The 18,189-nt window shown below is 36.4% G+C and overlaps 1 protein-coding gene across 15 annotated transcripts in view; it reads left to right on the top strand.

The window, feature by feature from the left end:
* Nucleotides 1-18,189, top strand: part of sgip1a (SH3GL interacting endocytic adaptor 1a) — a 97,605-nt gene that overhangs the window by 40,636 nt on the left and 38,780 nt on the right. For all 15 annotated transcript variants that reach the window (XM_067459768.1, XM_067459778.1, XM_067459770.1 and 12 more), the window contains 2 exons: nucleotides 17,101-17,164; nucleotides 17,531-17,555. In XM_067459768.1, coding sequence (XP_067315869.1) covers nucleotides 17,101-17,164; nucleotides 17,531-17,555 — 89 coding nt within the window. The remainder of the gene's footprint in view (nucleotides 1-17,100; nucleotides 17,165-17,530; nucleotides 17,556-18,189) is intronic.

The following is an 18,189-nucleotide window of genomic DNA, read 5'->3' as shown; positions in this document are numbered from 1 at the left end:
ATTTTAATGGACAGACGAAATGATAATACAAGTTTTTACTTTAGTCAGCAAAAAATCGGTCTCTTAAGGTAAAAAAAAGAGAAACCCTTGTTGCAGCCAGGGTGAACGTAGCAATGATCGCTGTGGTTGGTGTCCTGTCCACCAGAGATGACATCATTCTCCACCGTCGCTTTTTCAATGACGTACGACTCAGGTCAGGGGAATATATGATCTGTCCGCTTACACGGCAGATGCAAATGCAGGTATCCAATTCATATCAGATTTTCTTGATGAAGTCTTGAAACTGATCTGAGAATATTGGAATCCATGTGCCTTTTTTCCTGCTTGCACGTTTGTGGGTTGTAAAGTAAATGCAGCCAAAGAGCATCAGCTGGTGAGGCCTGAAGGCTAAATCAGCCCTTTGAGAAACCGCACTACTGCTCTCTCCTGTCTCTCTGTCATGTAAAATGTGTGGATGTGTGTGGATTTCATCGTCAGTAACCATCTCATGCAGAGAGATTGGATTTGTGCTTCTATTTTTGCAACCAGTGTTCTGAAAAAGAGTGGAGCAGATACAATGGTAACATTAGTAAATACTACAGTCTACAGACATGATATGGCTGGTATTTATGGTATGACCTTTTATCACAATTTGGTTACAACATTTACTGCCTTTTTTGATCCTGCTCCTTTAAACTGGCACCTCTTATTTTTGTCCCTTTTAAACCTCCTTATTTAAAATATGTTCAATATAGTACATTTGGATCCTCAATATAGTAGATTTTCAATTTGCCGCTGTTGTTGTTTTTGTTGTTGTTATAAAGATGTTTAGAGACGATAATTATCATTAACAAATTACCATTTCTATCTGTGGGTGGTGGAGGAAAAGAGCAATCTGAAAAAGCAGCCCATCACAAACATAGCTGCTGCCACGCTCAAATCCAGATGAAGGGAACTCCCATGTGCAAAGTCAAGATTAAAGATAGAGGTTAATTCAAGAAACCCACAGACACTCCTTAAAAATGCCATTTCTATGGAGAAAGTCATGAGGGAGAGAGAGAACAGTACAGAGACAGTTTTTTTCAAACCAGATCCTGGGGTGGGGCGAAAATTAACATCAGGGGCCTATTGCACAAAACTACACTGTAAAAAATTATATGTTCAATAAGTTATGACAACATATGTTTTTACATTGTTTTAACTTATGAAAATAAGTCAAGAAATGTTAAACTTGTTTTTATTAGTTATACAACATGTAACTATTTTTTAAAAAGTCAGTTTAACATAATTTAAGTTGAAATAACTTAAACATCCAAGTCGATTGTACTGGAAATGTTCAAAATTTGCCCTTTTTTTTACAGTGTAGGATAAAGGATTAAGTCGAGATATCTTGGCGATCTTGTCTTCAAAGTAGTACACCGTAACCTGAAGGCACACTCACACCAATAACGATAATGAAAGATAACTGTTAGCCGATAAATTGAGCCAGGATCACCAAGATATCCCGGCTTAATCCCTTATCCTAGTTTTGTGCAATAAGGCCCAGGCAAGTTGGACATCCATGTTATTCCTACAGACCATGTGCTAGCACTGCAAGCAGTTGACGTATAATTTTCTATGTGATATTAGTTAAAGGTGTTATGGAAAAGTTGGTTATAGCGTTAAAGTCGGCATGAAATGGAAATTCACCCTTTATCTTAAAAAAAAAATCTTAATATGAATGATTTTGATCAATCAGAATTTCATAACTCAATCTTCTGGTGAAATCGTCACATATGCCGGACTTCTCCAATTATTTAGTCCACTTAAACCCTGCACCTTTCATACATCTGACTGCAAGCTCTTTTTCAGATCTGCCTCCATCTAATCTACAAATGATGGAAAGTCCACAACCTATATTTGGTTTCTTTTTAGTCTGTTTCTCTCAGATGTATGTGACAAAACAGAAAAAAAGATCTGTTGCAACTTCCGTTACCTCGCAAATTTTACGGTTTCAGTCTTTTCTCAGGTCTAATATGTCCTTTTTGTTTTATATTGAACATTTATTTTACTTGAAAATGGCCAGAATTATTTCCCAAATTAAATATATTACACTTGTTCTTGTATCAAAAACCTGTGGCAGGAATATACTAAATGGACTGTGGCTTACAGTTGAATAGATTTACTAAATGATTCTGGGATTTTTGTACTACTGAAACAGCTGATCTTTTAATGTTCAGTGTGTGTGAGCTTCCCTGTGCTGTGACTCTCTCTCCATCTGCTTCTGTCTCATGATGCTCCATCTGCTTCTCAACAAAGAATTTTCATTCACTGCCAGTACTGAATCAGTTCAATGTGAAGATTGTCTTTAATAAACAGGATTTCCATGTAGTAGAGCTGACGCAGGGAATGCTAAATTGTGTCTGGCTGAAGACAAAGCCTTTGGTCTAAAGTATCAAGTAATCCAAGTGTGGTTTTAATAGATGAGTGTTTTGGAAGCTACATTGAAACTGTAGCTTGCCAAGCTATAAGCTACTCATAATTTGAAGTAATGGCATTACTGGTCATGCTGCACTGTTACAATAACCAGTTAGATATACTGAAAAAGCTAACAAAAAGAAGCTAACTACAGTGAAATGGAAAAATACAAGCTACTGTGGTAACATAAAACAATTCTACATTGTTACTTGTACTGGAAATGCTACACTGTTTTTGAAAATGCTATGCTACGCTGCTAAATGCTAACAAAAAGAAGCTAACTACAATGAGTCAAAATGGAACAAGTGAAAAACACAAGTAACAGTGTAGCATTAAAAAATGTTATTTGTTGAAAAAAGTAGCTTTGTACTAAAAAAGGATACTAAAGGATTTTTATAAATGCTGAGCTCCACTGCAAAATACTATCAAAAAGAAGCTAACTTATATGAGTCAGGACAGTGTACAAGTAACTGTAGCATAAAAAATATCCTTTTTTATTAAAAAAACAACAACAACAACATAGATTTATAACAGTCTACAGTTTAAAAAAAAAAGCTGAGGTAATTTTTTGTTCCCTAATAATGCAGTGAAATTAGTAGTTTTAGTTGCTCTCTAACACTGCTACCTACTAGTTTCTGTCAGTTATCACCTGCTACAGTTTTATTGCCAATCTTACAATTGATTGGCATCAGCAGTCACAGTGCTCAGACACTTGGACAAAGCCACTTGGTTTGGTTGTTTCGCTGGCAGGCAGCTTAAGGACTTGGCACATGTCACATATACTGGCACGAGAGCTGTACTTCCCTCTTTAGTCTTACACAGTGTCCAGACCTCCACTAGCAATGGTGTGATGTAATATAATTGCTTCAGAGCTCTTCAACCTCATTTACCACTTGTAATTTAAGGAGTTGTATGGTAAGTTGCAGTAATATATGAAATTACATTTCAATTTAATGATTGTACCTTTTGACATAACAGCTAAATATAATGGTATTTTAGCGCGGAAATCTGGAAATCTTTGAGTTGTACTTCACTTTAAAAGCTCCTACTAGGAGTTGTTGCTGAAATGAAACACATTGTTGTAACTGTCAATGCTTTTGACATTGTGGATCATGTAGGGTCCATTTCAACTTATTTTGTCACACCTTTTTGAGACAGTTGCTATTTCTTGACAGAAATTAAGGCATTTCCACTAAGCATGAAAGCTTCTTAGTAGAAAGGATGTTAAGAAACAAATCTTCACAGCCATTCCCAGAGTGGAGGTTATTTTAACATCGCATGCAGGTGTTTACCGTTTACCGTTCATTTAGTAAACATTTAATTATTCTGCATGACTGCTGGTGTATTTCCATAACAATGGGGAAAAAACAGGCTCCACCATCCTTTTAACCAAATGAGTTGGCTAGGTTTAAGTGTTTGTTAGTCATAACGTGTCAAAGCAACGTGACTGGGCACCGTGCTTGACTGCGAGTGAAGGAACACAGCAGAAACATTATCATTACAGCATCTCAGTTAAAACTCTTCATGCAACCAAAACAAAGTGCTTTTTGAAGAGGTCTTCAGATAGCGTGAAATTTACATTCCACTGTTGAGTGCTTCCTTGGTCTTCTCCAGGGAAATCTCAGTCTGAGTTACCCCATACTTCTGCTTTGTGTTGTTTATGATGTTATTTTATTTTTAATTATATGATGTGCAAGCTGTGTTTTAGTTATGACATGATTGAACCCATGGTTGCAAGACAGATGTCTTAACACTGACACCGAAAAATATTAAGAAGCATTTGTTTTCACTATTGATAAAAATAAGAAATGTTTCTTGAACACTAATTCAGCATATTAACATTTCTGAAGGATCATGTGACACTGGAGGCTGGAGTAATGATGTTGCAAATTCAGCTTTGCAGTCAGAGGAATAAATTACATTTGTAAATATATTAAATACAAAACTGCTATTTTAAACTGTAATATTATTTTATAATATTATTGTTGTACTGCATGTTTGATCAAATAAATGCAGATTTGGTGAGCAATAGAAAAAAAAAATTACCCCAAAGTTTTGAACAGCTGTGTGTGTGTGTGTGTGTGTGTGTGTGTGTGTGTGTGTGTGTGTGTGTGTGTGTGTGTGTGTGTGTGTGTGTGCAGGGGTGTGGGCATGTTTTCATGAAATATGAGGACACAAATGTGTATAATGACATGGGTATGACCGGTATTACAAGCAGAGGGTGAAATATAAGTACATTGGCCATGTCCCCATATTTCAAAATGCTCATAAATCATACAGGATGATTTTTTTTTTTAAAGTAAAAATGCAGAATGTTTCCTTTGATGGGTAGGTTTAGGGGGTAGGGGCAGTGTAGGGGGATATAAAATACGGTTTGTAAAGTATAAAAAATATAGCATATTTGTTTTGATAAATATTTTGTTTTGATAAGTTCGATAAATGTTTGCATGCACAGTTTATTAGTTGCATTCACAAAGTCCCATCAATCATATATGTATGTTTGCGTAGTAGAAAAATGCATTAATGTCTAGAGGCAGACTTGGCAACCTTATTTACTCCATGTTCAACAGCTAAAGGAGCAGAGCCTTTGGGTAATAGTTTTCTCTGTGCTGGCCAAGCATGGGTTGCTACAAGCTATATATCAGCCAACAAAATATTTGCCTTTCTTCTTGTACTGTATTTTATTCGTTCAGGAGTTGTTGTTGAAGTATAATCAAAAGTTTTGTTTAGAACGAATGATTTGGAATCGATTCAAATAGCAAAGGGTAAACAAAGAAAAGTGGTTTGACGTGCAACATTTTCTGGATATCCTAATGCTGACAGAATAAATTAACTGATTAACTGAAACATTATTAAATACCTTGTGTTTTTTTAGACTGGTAAAAAAAAAATAGTCAGTCGTTTTATTATGTCATTTTCTTTTAAGATTATGTCTGGAGGTTATTGCTATTTTATTTGTCTGTTCAGTATTTTTGTCAGGAACCTTAATGTCTGGTCTAGCTACACATTGAGCCATCTGTCTTTGGATTTGTTAATGAATATTTTCAGATTAAGATCAGGGGATCACGTTGGGGTCATTGTAGCTGTGTGGATCATTACAGCGAGTTTAAGATTATTGCTTGTGCTCTCTGATCTCTTCTCGCTTTGTGATGGCTCGACGAACTGATTATAAAGCATTAATCCCTGTCTAAGTAAATCTGCCATGTTACCTCTGGCAGTGATATATTAGAATTAAAGAAACTACAGCTTTATCTTAATTTCTCTTGTTTTTTCCTCTTTGTCCCCTGCTGAATACCAGTAGGAACTGGACTCTGCCTCACTAAATGTTCTTCCTCTGAAGTTGCAGATGTTTATGAGTTATGTTTATGATGGAAATGCTCTTGTTTATGATAGGTACTATGATAAATACAGTAGTTTTCTCCTCTTGACCCTTTGATGACATCAGTGGTTTCACTGTGCTGTAATGGGTAATGTTATTCAGATTCAAGCATTTCATTGTATCATTTATTCATTGTATCATTAGTATTCATTTAGAATGTCCAATCTGCTCTTTTCTGAAAAAGGAAAGTGAAATTTGTTAGTCTGTTCATCCCATAAAGCTATCAAGTGACTTAGCACACAAGTTATATGCATTACTTTTATGATGTTTTTTGGAGCTTGACAGTAGAGCCCTGCATGAGATGTTATCTAAATCCCACTCCCGCCCGCTTCCGCTGAATTTCTGACCATTACCGCCTGCTCCTGCAACGTATGTGTTCCTCTCCCACCCGCATCCACAATGTTTATATCCACTCCCGCCCTCACATGCAAAGCAAGTCGCAAACATTCTCTCACAGCTTGTAGAGAATGTGAAAAATGCATACAAAGTTTAGGCTCATAGGCAGAGGGTGAACCAACTCTACGGTAAGGCTAAGAATATGCACTTCCTCTTTAAAGGCATTAAAATAGAAATTCATGAAATAGTAAAAATTTGTATTAAAGCGGAAAAAAACCACTATAATTGAATAATATGATTTGAAGCATACTATATGCGTGCCTTGGCTTAGCAGTCAGTTCGAATAATAAATAACAATTGCCTTACCTCATGCAGAAATACAAAAGGTTTATTTAATTTCTGAATTTATTATATATCGTATGAAAAAAATGCAAAGACTGCTCTCTTTATAATCATTAAAAAGCTGTCACTCATCTCCATTCATCACAATCTCACAAAGTTCCGCTATAATCGATGAAGCTGACCACATAATCAATCTCTTATTTAGCCTACATAATGTCTACAGTAACCTTGTTTGCTTTATGTTAACTTATTACAAGAGGATTTGTGAGAGCACAGGAATTAGCACTGGACAAAAACTGGTCATTGCATTCAAGAAATCAACAGATATGTTTGTGATTGGCTTTAATGCTCTGCACTGCAAAAACATGTTGTAAATAGAAACCTTTGACACTCTCAGGAGCTCAAACACCAATTCTGTTTCTTTCTTCTTTTTGTCTCTGTTGCACACCAAATCCCGGAACCCGTGCTATATTTTTTGACCACCCACTCCAACACACAGCAAAGCTAACTCAACAAAAATTGACCGTCCCCAAACCATCTTTTATTTAAGGGAAGAGAGCAGCGTACGCATTCTGAGAATCATAATTTGTGCTCCAAAAAAAAGGTAATACCGGTTTAGAACGGTGAATAAATGATGACAGAATTTTCATTTTGAAGGATTTTCCCTTCACCCGATCTGTCTCACAACTCAATCGTGTGCTTTCTGGTTTCCCAAAACGCCTCTGTCTTCTAAAACACTCGGTCTCATCATTTACTTTGTCTTAGCGATGAGCACAGGCCGTTCTTCTCCTGACCCACTTTCCCCTGTGGTGGATGTTTGGGGGGGTTGAGAATTCAAGCAGAGTGTGTCTTTTGAGTATGTGCAGTCATTTAGCTGCTTCTGTGTGGATGAGTGTGTATGTATGTGTGTTGGTCTTTTGAGCACTTGTCTTACAGTGAAGCCACCTGGACCCAAGGAAGAGAGTAGGCTATTTTGGTCCATATTTTGGGCTTGAAACTAAATGGACAGGATTAGGTAAAAGAGATCACAAGGGCACTTGGCTTTAAATGAGTATCTCACCTCTATCTGTTTTTTTCTTGTGTGGTAATTTCTCTCTGAGAAGTTGGCAAAATGATGCAGGAACTGTTATACATTGTTTTGCTGTTTGCTGATTCAGTGTTTAGTTGTTAATTGTTAATATGGGGTGATGTTTGTTGATTGCCACCATTATTGAGGTTTGTGTGTTACATGTGGAGGGCAATGTGTGTCTGGATAAAACTATTGCTACTTGCAGGCAAAGATTGTAGAGTTCACTTCAAACTGTATATACTAAGGATGGTCAGTCTGGATGGACTAACAAATGAACTTTTGTTGCTATAATCAATAATTCCATTCAGTAATTTCCTCAGTTTTGTTTTTCCAGTGCACTTTGTGACGTCATTTGTACTTTGCGATGAAGTATTGTCATATCTCTAGCATTTACAGTCGTTTCTGTTGAGTAAAAAAACCTTTGGCGAGCTCTTAAAAACATTTCTTGGCCATAATAGCAGAAAGAAGAACACTATTATCTTTCTGAAACATGAGTTGCACTCATGGCACAGATGAATACCAGCTCTGTGGCACCTAGAGTCTCGCCAACATTTTCTCTGACAATTAAGCTTTGTTGCTTTTAACCACTACTGTGTTTTTTTCTGTAGTCTCTAAAGCCCTAAGTACCATCTATCTTTATTTTCACATCGGATTCACTTTTCCTGTTTGCTTAAGTGGTGTCCCTGGACGGTTGGTGCTGTCGTTTTCTCTGGCCTTCACTCCATGAGTTAGCTCCTGGTAATCACGTTACCACTTCCGTCATCATGCTTACATACGGAAGCTATTATTTTCATAGCCATTAATTAGTGTTATGCTGTGTTTAGAAATCACTGTTGTCAAAAAAAGACTCAAGCCATCTCATGGGGGATAGCTCATATGGAATGTGTAACCACACTGGGGTTTGTGTGTTCACAAAGACCGTAATCTGCTTTAGCAGCTAGCTCAAATGCATCACGAATTGTGCTGATACACTGTAGTTGCTTCTGTGTATGCGAGTATGTGGAGTTAGGTGAAACTGTGATATGCCAGGGTTCAAATTTAAAGCATGAAAATGTTTGATCTATGTGAACCAATGATGACGCAGCAGTGCTTTTTAAAAGCTATTCTTTTGACTCTTTTGACTTTTTTTTTTTTTGTAGCATGTTTTTGGAAGTACTATGGTATGAGAACACGATAAGTGGTATATATACCAAAGTGTTATGTCACTATCATTTTTGACCCACAAAAGCTAGATGCCAACAAGCTTTCCATTGTATGATTTGTTAGAATAGATAATCTGGAATCTGAAAATCGCCTTTAAAGTTGTCCAAATGAAATCCTTAGCAACGCATAATACTACTAATAATACATTTTTTTAAATATATTTAAGGTAGGACATTTACAAAATATCTTCATGGGAAATAATATATTTGCTTAATATCCTAATGATTTTTGGCATAAAAGTTTTTTTTTTTAATTTTGACCCATACAATGTATTGTTGGCACAAATATACCGTTGCGACTTATGACGGGTTTTGTGGTCCAGGGTAACATTTGGTCTCATGATTGTACCAGGGTACCTCTGCAGTTGTTTTTTTGTAATGGGTTAATCTTGAATTTTGGTCTGAATGAACAGCCTTTAACCACCAACTATTGTATACCGAATCTCTTAAGTGTTTTGTTCATAAAAAACTGTTATTTTCTGCCTAAAATAGGGCTGGACCAGAATATTTATTTGATCGGTTGACATTCAATTTTCCATTTTGGGATTCAAATTTTTTTTTTTCGCACACCTGCCATCCCCCTCTAAATGGTTCTCATTTGCACTTGTATGTGTTTCAGAGTTGTACAGTAACTAAGTACATTTACTTGTGTACTTTAAGTACACTTTTTGAGTATCTGTACTTTACTTGATCATCATGTTTTCTGGAAACCTATGAAACCTGGAAACCTTTTACTTGACTACATTTGAAAGCCAAATATCGTACTTTTTACTCCACTACATTTCTATAAGGTCTTCAGAGTTGAAAGTCGTTTTTGTAGCAGCTTAAAAGGTCAGTGGATGATTTTTCTCTTTTTTAAAAGGTGTTTGGGTTTTTGCAGAAAGCCTTTCAGGAATCACTCTTGTAGGGTCATGGGAAGTTCAATGATTTCCTAGCATTTTTTTGGAACACTGGTTTATAGTTTATAGCAAAATGGAAAGAAATGGATGTCAAAATGCTAATTAAAAAAAGTTGATTATGTCTTAAGTGAACGTAAACAGTTGGAAGAATATCAGATGTGTATCAGTGTATTGGATCTGTGCAGTCTGCCTTAAAGTGAAAGCAGCTTTCTAAAGAGCTTTGTAACTTTTATACAAGTATTTAAATGAGTTTAATTTAGTCGTATGCTAGTATATGTTGGATGGAGCATCACTGACTGGCTTAAACCATGATGGCATAGTGAGCATTTATACAATAATAAAATAATGCATTGACATAAAAAAAGGAAATTTACTTTTGATACTTAAGTACTTCTAAAAACAAATAATTCTATACTTAAACCCAAAAGTACTCAAGTAAAAATCTGTTTTTACCACTTTCACTTGTAACAAATCACTTGTAATGAAGTTGTGTACTTTGTCCACCTCTGGTAATTTAATTTAAACTATAAAATCTATAAAATACAACCCTTATTTTTTAGGTTCTTCTTTTTTCTTTTCTTATTTACAATTATCTTATAGCCTAGCCATTTTTTAATAGGATGGACAGTTGAATAAGAACACAATCTCATTATACTTAATAAAGTCATATACTTAATAATTACTTCTTAGCCTAAGTGTTGGTGTTCCCTGCAACTGGATTATATTCTCTGTGTAAAGCTCACAACTGCATGAGCTTGTATGGACAGAAGCACATGCCTGAGAACTGTGTGGCCATGAATGAATAACAGTGCGGCCGTGCACATTTTACTTTCACTTTCAGTTTTTAATTGTAGTTAATCTGTCTTCTAACTATAAACAAAACATTTTGCTACCATAAAATATTAAAATGACAGTGGGCGCGGTGGGCAAGGGATGTAACCGGTGTTATGCCTGAACACCGGTAACACTGACTAACGCAGCAAGCCTAATATTACATATTATTATCAATCTAAATGAATCTACTGTGAAATATAGGAGTTTGTTACTGGGACATAACCTGTGTGTTTTGTATCACTAGTGCAGTGTTCGTTCTCGGAGCATATTTAAGCCCTGCCCGAGTGAAGCACACCGCTTCTCGAGATGCCTGCCTTTATTAGAGAGAAGAATATGTTCAGCCCCTCCGAAGCTTGGTGTTGCCAGACCTCCGAAGCTTGGTGTTGCCAGACCTCTGAAGTTTGGTATTCAGATCAGCCCTACTAACCTAGCCTGATAAGCCAGACCCACATAAAGATGTTGCGTCTGGCAACACACCATTGGCATTAGAGCTGTGCGATATTGAAGATAAATGCGATATCTTGTTAAATAATGTGATATGCGATACGGTATTACTAGTGTGTAAAATCTATTTTAATTATATTTGAAAAAAAGTGTTTATAAACTGAGAATGATACCATTTATGTGTTTCACAGTCTCTCTGGGAAAAGAAAGCATCGCTACAACTTTTGAAAGTGACGAGCAGTGTTTTAGCAAAAATGTATGTCATAAATTTGACAATATCATTTTAAAATCAATTTAAACAAACTAAATATGTACTGCAAATATTTAAATACCTAAAACTCTTTGCTTGACTTAGTAATATAGTTATATCAACCTAAAACTTAACATCAAGAACATCCAGGTAAACAAAAACTCCTGAACTAGGGGTGGATGATTATTTGTGTTATTTTAATTTATCTTTGTTATTAAAAGTAAGAACTAAAACAGTATTCTTCATATGAATTAAATATAGACTAATGCATAATAAAGCTACAAAGGTTATTCAGCCAGAGTCAGAGTGATTTTCTCTTCTGATTGACAGAGTGATATTCTCAGAGTTCTTTTGTTGTCTGTCACTTTAAGACCTAATGCACGGATCCTATTCTGCCGTGCAAAGGCAAAAGGCCGTAACTTCGTTTTTGGTCGAAAATGAGTTATTGACATTTTTGGGACTTTCAAGACCTCCTTTATCATGTGGATAAATATCGTTAGTCAATTATGTTGTTTTTTCGAGAAAATTATGGATTGTCTGAACAGTAACTTCCAAAAGCCCAGGAGAAACCAAGGCAGAACACCGTAACAGCAGTTACCGCTCTTTGCCTTGGTTTTAGAACACTCAAACTGAGTTACGGTACTCTGCCTTTGTTTAGCCATGCGTCTAAATTAAGTTACGGTACCGACATGCAGTTATGGTGTCCCGCCTTTGTATTAATGTCTATTAAAGTTTGCCACGTTTGAGTTACGGTGTAGCCTGTGTACTGTCATACATGTTTTCATAATGCAGAATATTCTCTCAGCGCGCTGTCAGGCAGTCTGGGGCTGCCCACTGCACGAGTGTGTGTAGGCTACTCGAATGCAGTGACAGCGTGCGATCACGCATACAATCAGTAGGCTAGTAACAGTTCGCAATTATATGCATATATCCTACCTTTTCTTGTAAACCCGATAAAATCCATGCCAATGAACGTCATCGGAGATGTTTAATCCACAAGCATTCTGAGAATTATTCCTGTCGTTCACATCAATCTAAAAGTTGTCCTTTTAGGCTTGGCGATTGGCGAAAGTATAAGCTATGTAGCCTATTGTATCTTTTTTTACTAGATAAAAACATTAAAAACATATTGCAATAAATAATTACTCTGTTTAGCCTATGAATGGGCAATCCGATCCAGTCAGCGCTGTCATTAGAGTGTGATAGCCAAACTTAACCCTTGATTAACCAGCGGCACTGTTTGCTATTTGTCTTATTTATCACATGCATTTTTACAAGATTTTTTATTTGTTCTATTTTTTATATCTTTGCATTATATATGCAAATGTTTACTCATTAGAAATAATCTTATCTTGTTCATATCATTCAGTGTCACCTATCAACCTGTAAGTTTTGCTGCACACCAATGAAGATTCTCTTTACTAGAGGTATTGTGTCCTTAATAATAATAAGATGGCTATAATTAATTGTAAATCATCCAAAATAAATGCCATGATCATTAGATTTTATAAAGGTGTTACTATATTGATTTTGCAAAGGGTGATCAGCAACCAAATATTGATAATATGGAAGTTACTGCCTTTTGCCTTGGCATGACTCCACATTTTTTGCAGACAATACAAAGGCAGAGTGCAGTAACTTCAAAATAGGGGTCAAAAGTCAAGTTTGAGTAAAAAAAAAAGTGTATGTAGATAATTGTCATTACTAAAACATCTAAATGCCAGATTTCCAGTGTCCTACCTATAACTAATTTGGCTGGAAAACAAAAAATCTTTAAAGTCATTTTTCTCAGTTCCACACTCCAGTGAGTTAAGGTATTTTGCCTTTGTAGGGCAGTATTGACACACAGTCGGTTTATTTCCCCCAAATTATATCCTTCACTTAGAGCATAACCGACTGGGTTTACATGAATACTCATCAAGACAGCCATTTTGACATAACTTTGTGTGTTGACAGTTTTAAATGTGTAACAAGACATAAAACAGAACTGAAGGGATCACACGCTTTCAGAGAGGGGGCTTGTGCGCACGTTTCGCTGTGTGTCAGACAGCACGAGACTGCAAGGAGTTGTTTTAATAACACTTTTTAACATTAAGCAAGTCACATAAGTAACGTCGTGTGCCCAGTCTATTTTCTGCTATATGCGTCGACCTTAAACATACACCTTTCAAAATGCTGAAGTAACCTATTAAAATCATTCAGAAATTGCATGCCATTGTGACATGTACATTTGCGATTTTTAGATAATTTCAATATATTGCACAGCCCTAATTGGCAGGTTTCAATCCGAGGGGCGGGATAAACGGTTGTCTTTCAGATTCCCTCTGCACGCAAAATGATAGCGCTACAACCAATCAGAGCGCTATCAGTTGTGAGACAACAATCACAAGTGGGTTGTGGCTGAGTCCCATGCGTTTTCCCACCAGCGAAGCTAGTTAACAGATTAAACTATTGCCGTATACTGTCGGCAAAACTCAGAACATATTTTCCTTTTTTAAGAATAACTTCAGTGCCATTCTTTGTTAGCAGGGAAGTAGCAGGGATTTCATGCGGAACCGTCACAACTATAGTTTGGTTTTTCAAGCTCACAAGTCGACGGAGAGTTGCTGGATGAACCTGAAAATTACATTTGCTGCTGCAAGGGTGTGTCTAGATTTCTAGGCAACTACTAACCATTTATTACATAAAATCTGAATTGCTTCAAATCTGTTTCAAGGGCTCTTTGCATATAAACATATTATTAATTTATCCACCCTAAAAAGGCAGAACTGCTGGATTGCTTCTGTGGCTTTATAAAGACAAAGATCCTGATTAGGTAATTGACCACTTAATACAATCATATTGCTAAATACAAAAATGTAAGCCTTTTAATTCATTTCAAAACTGTTCTACAAAGGAAAAATGAGTTGACACTGGACAGAATGTTAAGTTGTACGAAATCTAGTGTCCTTAAAGGTGCGATATGTAGTTTTTTTGCAGTAAAATATCCAAAAACCACTAGGCCGGTGTTTTATATTTTGTTTAGTTGAGTACCTACAATATCCCAAATGTTTCCAACTATTTGTAAATTGTGAGAAAATTGCTATTTTAACTAAGGACCGGGACGTCGTGTCATATCTGCACTATCCTCGGTTTCGGCTTTTATTTGGCGGGAGCGCTTTACTCTTAGCAGTGTGAACAAGTGAACGCACAGAGTAACGTCATAACATCATTTTCAACACACTTAAATGTATCTAATATGATAAACAGAGCTGCATTACCTCAAAATCATAACCGGAAGAGCGGATCAGTGCGCGCGCCCGGCAACTGTGTCCCGTCCCGTCATAATAAAAGTCCCGGTACTCACGAGCCGTGTGTTTGTGTAACAATCGCTCCAGCAGCCGTGCTCTGCTCCACAACACTCGGTCCTGCTCTGCTTTTCACTACAGTAACGTTAATAACCGCATCCATGAACGTATTTTCTGCCCGAGTCCTATTTCCCACCGGCTGTGAGGTGAAGACCACATATCCCAAGATACTGAGCTCAAACTTTGCATCATCAAACTACGCTTTTGTTTTGAATAGGCGCCCTCTATTGGGCGGAAAGTTGCATAGTGCACCTTTAACTAATAACCTGATAAAATATATGTATGCACTTCAAATGTGCGTGCGTGTGTGTGTGTGTGTGTGTTAATTTATAACACATTACCACAATACATCACTATTATTTTTCTTTTCTTACAATAAGAAAAAATCAACAATAAATGTAAAAAAAAAAAAATGTAACGAGATCACAAACAATAAAAAGACCATTCAACATTCAGAAGTTCAAAAGACCTGTCCATTTTTAAGTTTTGCCTTAACCTGTTTAATTCCCTTTACAGAGCAGATCTGTGAATGCAACTGCCAGTTTGTTTACACATCAATATTCAACACTTATCCTCTGGAGATGTGTATGTTTAATATTTTGTATATTTAATTGCGTGCTCAGACAGCAAAATGCAGTCAAGCTATTGAGTCATCAAAGTAAAATCTAGTTTCATGGTGTTACATTTTGTCTTTTCCCTTGTGTTTGTCTTTTTGTAGCTGATTTCAATAAACGTCCTCTGCGATGTGAACTCCCTTTAAATTTGCTCCTTACTTATGTTGACTGACTTGTTTTTAATCAGACAAAAGGAACAGTTACTTTGAAGAAATGTATCAAGAACAGAGGAGCATGAAAGGAAACCGAAAGCATAAATGTAGAAAGGCAATGTCTGGGAATTACTCCTGTGGCTCTGATAAACAGATTCTCTTCTCGCTTTCAGCCAGACGGCAGTATTTGAGCCTGTGGATGTGTTAGGAAATATTTTGTAAAGATCAATAATGTCATCCGCCATGTTGGAGCTCCCTGTCGCCGCAAAGGCTTAACTGGATCGAAGCCTGACTCAGAGTCCTGCAGGCCCAGCTGTGAGGCGGACATGCCCCTGCTGCACAATCATGTCCACATGACTTTAAGGGTATTTACTGTAAATTGGGCTGTGTAAAATATAGGGAGACTGTGATGCATTGTACTCCAGAAAACATTTAGCATTATTTTTGCGAGATCTTCAATCTGACACAAATAACAAATAGATTATTGTCCTGATAACAACATTTTAATTCATATAGTTAAACTTTGCTTTATCATGATTTTTTATTATTTTTATTTATGAACAAGTGAACATAATAATAATAAAAAAACTCTCATATGTTAATGTAATTTTAATTTGGAGGATTGAAATTCACAAAAAAAATCACATTTAGTCAATAGCTATAGTTAATATTTCGATTTAAAGTTGCGAATTTAACTTTGAAATTAACAATATTCCAAACTCAAATTTGGAATGTCGCATAAAACGTTTGCACATAAAGCAGCGTTTCCATCCCATGTGTTCAATAGAACAAAAATATCACTTCCTGAGAAAATGGCGCAAAATATCTGTAATGAAAATGGAAGTGGCTGCAATCAGGGAAACCCCAGTTGCAATTTTTTTCCACATAAGACGAAATGCAATAAACGCTCATGTCATCTTGCGTTTGGATGCCTGGTGTGAAACGCTTCTGTGAGGTCCTTATACCAAAACATTCTGATGACAGACTTTGGCTCAGGCATTTCAGAATGATCAAACTAACATTTGAGATGCTGTGCAATATAAATTGGTCTGCTAGTTAGTCCAGTTATCCAGTCAGACAAAGCTTGTTGAGGCAAGTTGCACATTGAGGGTTGAACTATGATGGAAACACATTTACCGAACAAATGTTTCCATCGTAGTTAATGTTCATGCCTCGTTATCGGATAATTTATGCAAATTTTCATGTTTCTATCCAGCATTTATTCAATGTGATATCCCACAATGTGCATTTATATAAAAATAGGTGGATTTAAACAGCTTATGTGAAGCTGAAGTTTTGGTCCAATTTTATTGTGAAATTTGTTAGCGAAACAGAATATTGGAAAAAATATTGTATATATGTGTGTGTGTGTGTGTGTGTGTGTGTGTGTGTGTGTGCGCGTGTGCGTGTGCGTGCGTGCGTGCGTGTGTGTGTGTGTTTTCTAGAATAAAGCTCTTGTCAAAATTGTAACTCTTAAAGGAGATCTTTAAGGAGATGTTGTCAGTTTGTGATTTTGCTAAATGCTAATACTTTTATATTGGTGATGCTGAAGTCAAATTTGAATCAGCAGTCAACAGTGTGATTCAATAATGGATTCAGTTCATATCTGAAATGACATAGGATATCCAGCTATCTACATTCATACACAGGCACGCAGATAGACACACCTACAGTTACAACACATTTTTAAATTCATCCGATGCCATGTGTCTTTGTCTCTGAGGCTGTACTGTGTTTTTGTGACTTTTTCAGCCCTATCCAATCAGACCACTAACAGATCTCTCTGTGTACCACAGGACTGAAAAAACGCACCAGGAAGGCCTTTGGGATACGGAAGAAAGAAAAGGACACTGACTCTACGTAAGTTTCACTTATTTATATACCAGTATTAATGAAGTTATAGTAATAGTTGTGCTTCCAAAGGCAGGAAGAGTTTGTGAGAGTTCTCTCACAAACTCATTAACAATGGAGCATTTGCTGCTTGCATGCTTCGAGTCCCTGTCCTCTGCTTCAGGGTGTGAAAAGGCTGTAGATGAATACATGATGTCTGTTTTGAGAGTGTGTCTGTTTGAGGCCCAACACACAGGTGTTTCAGTGCCTCAGAACGAAGCCTGGCTAATTGCTTCAGCGCTTGAGTTGAAAAAAGAGGGGCTTGCATGTTAAGTGGGCATTAAAGACCTCTTTGTCTCTCTCTTTGTCTCTTTCTTTTGTGTTCTCTGTTTTTAGGGGGTCACCAGACAGAGATGGTGGAGTAAGTACCTCTTAACTTGCAGCATCATTTCAAGAGCCACATTTACCATTATGTGTATTTTGGAATTTGAATCAATGTTTGTTTTAATTGGGGGTTCCAAAGTTGACGCATTAACATGTGCAATTAATTAAATATGCTTATTCAACATGTATATTCATTTAATTCGGTTCTTTGTGGATTCTGAGAACTGAGTGATTTAAATATTCTGAGTTAATTGAAGCTAATTAAAGCAGCAAGGCAAGCATACACACACACACACACACACACACACACACACACACACACACACACGCAGAAGATCCTAGCAGAACACCCGTTTATCAGTAAATTATGACAAAAGACCTTTTTATAGGTAATTTACAGTAACTATAAAATATTCCATGATGGGATTTAACAAAAGTAGTCATTTGCATTATTTGTATAGTAAAATGTAATTATCATCAAAGATCAACGAGGGAAATATTTAGCACAGTGGTTCATTAAAATGTTAATGCAAAAATTGTTAGTGTCATTCTGTATTTGAATAGTTTGACAGCCCTAGTTTAATACATCAGATAATCAGTGTTAATGTAAGTACGTTTTTTTTTTTCATGTGATTTTAAGATTTGAAATGGTTCAGTTTGAAATAATTCAA

This window comes from Pseudorasbora parva, chromosome 12 (genome assembly GCF_024679245.1).
Source record: "Pseudorasbora parva isolate DD20220531a chromosome 12, ASM2467924v1, whole genome shotgun sequence".
Lineage (NCBI taxonomy): Eukaryota > Metazoa > Chordata > Actinopteri > Cypriniformes > Gobionidae > Pseudorasbora > Pseudorasbora parva.
This window is presented reverse-complemented; position numbering and strand designations above follow the sequence as displayed.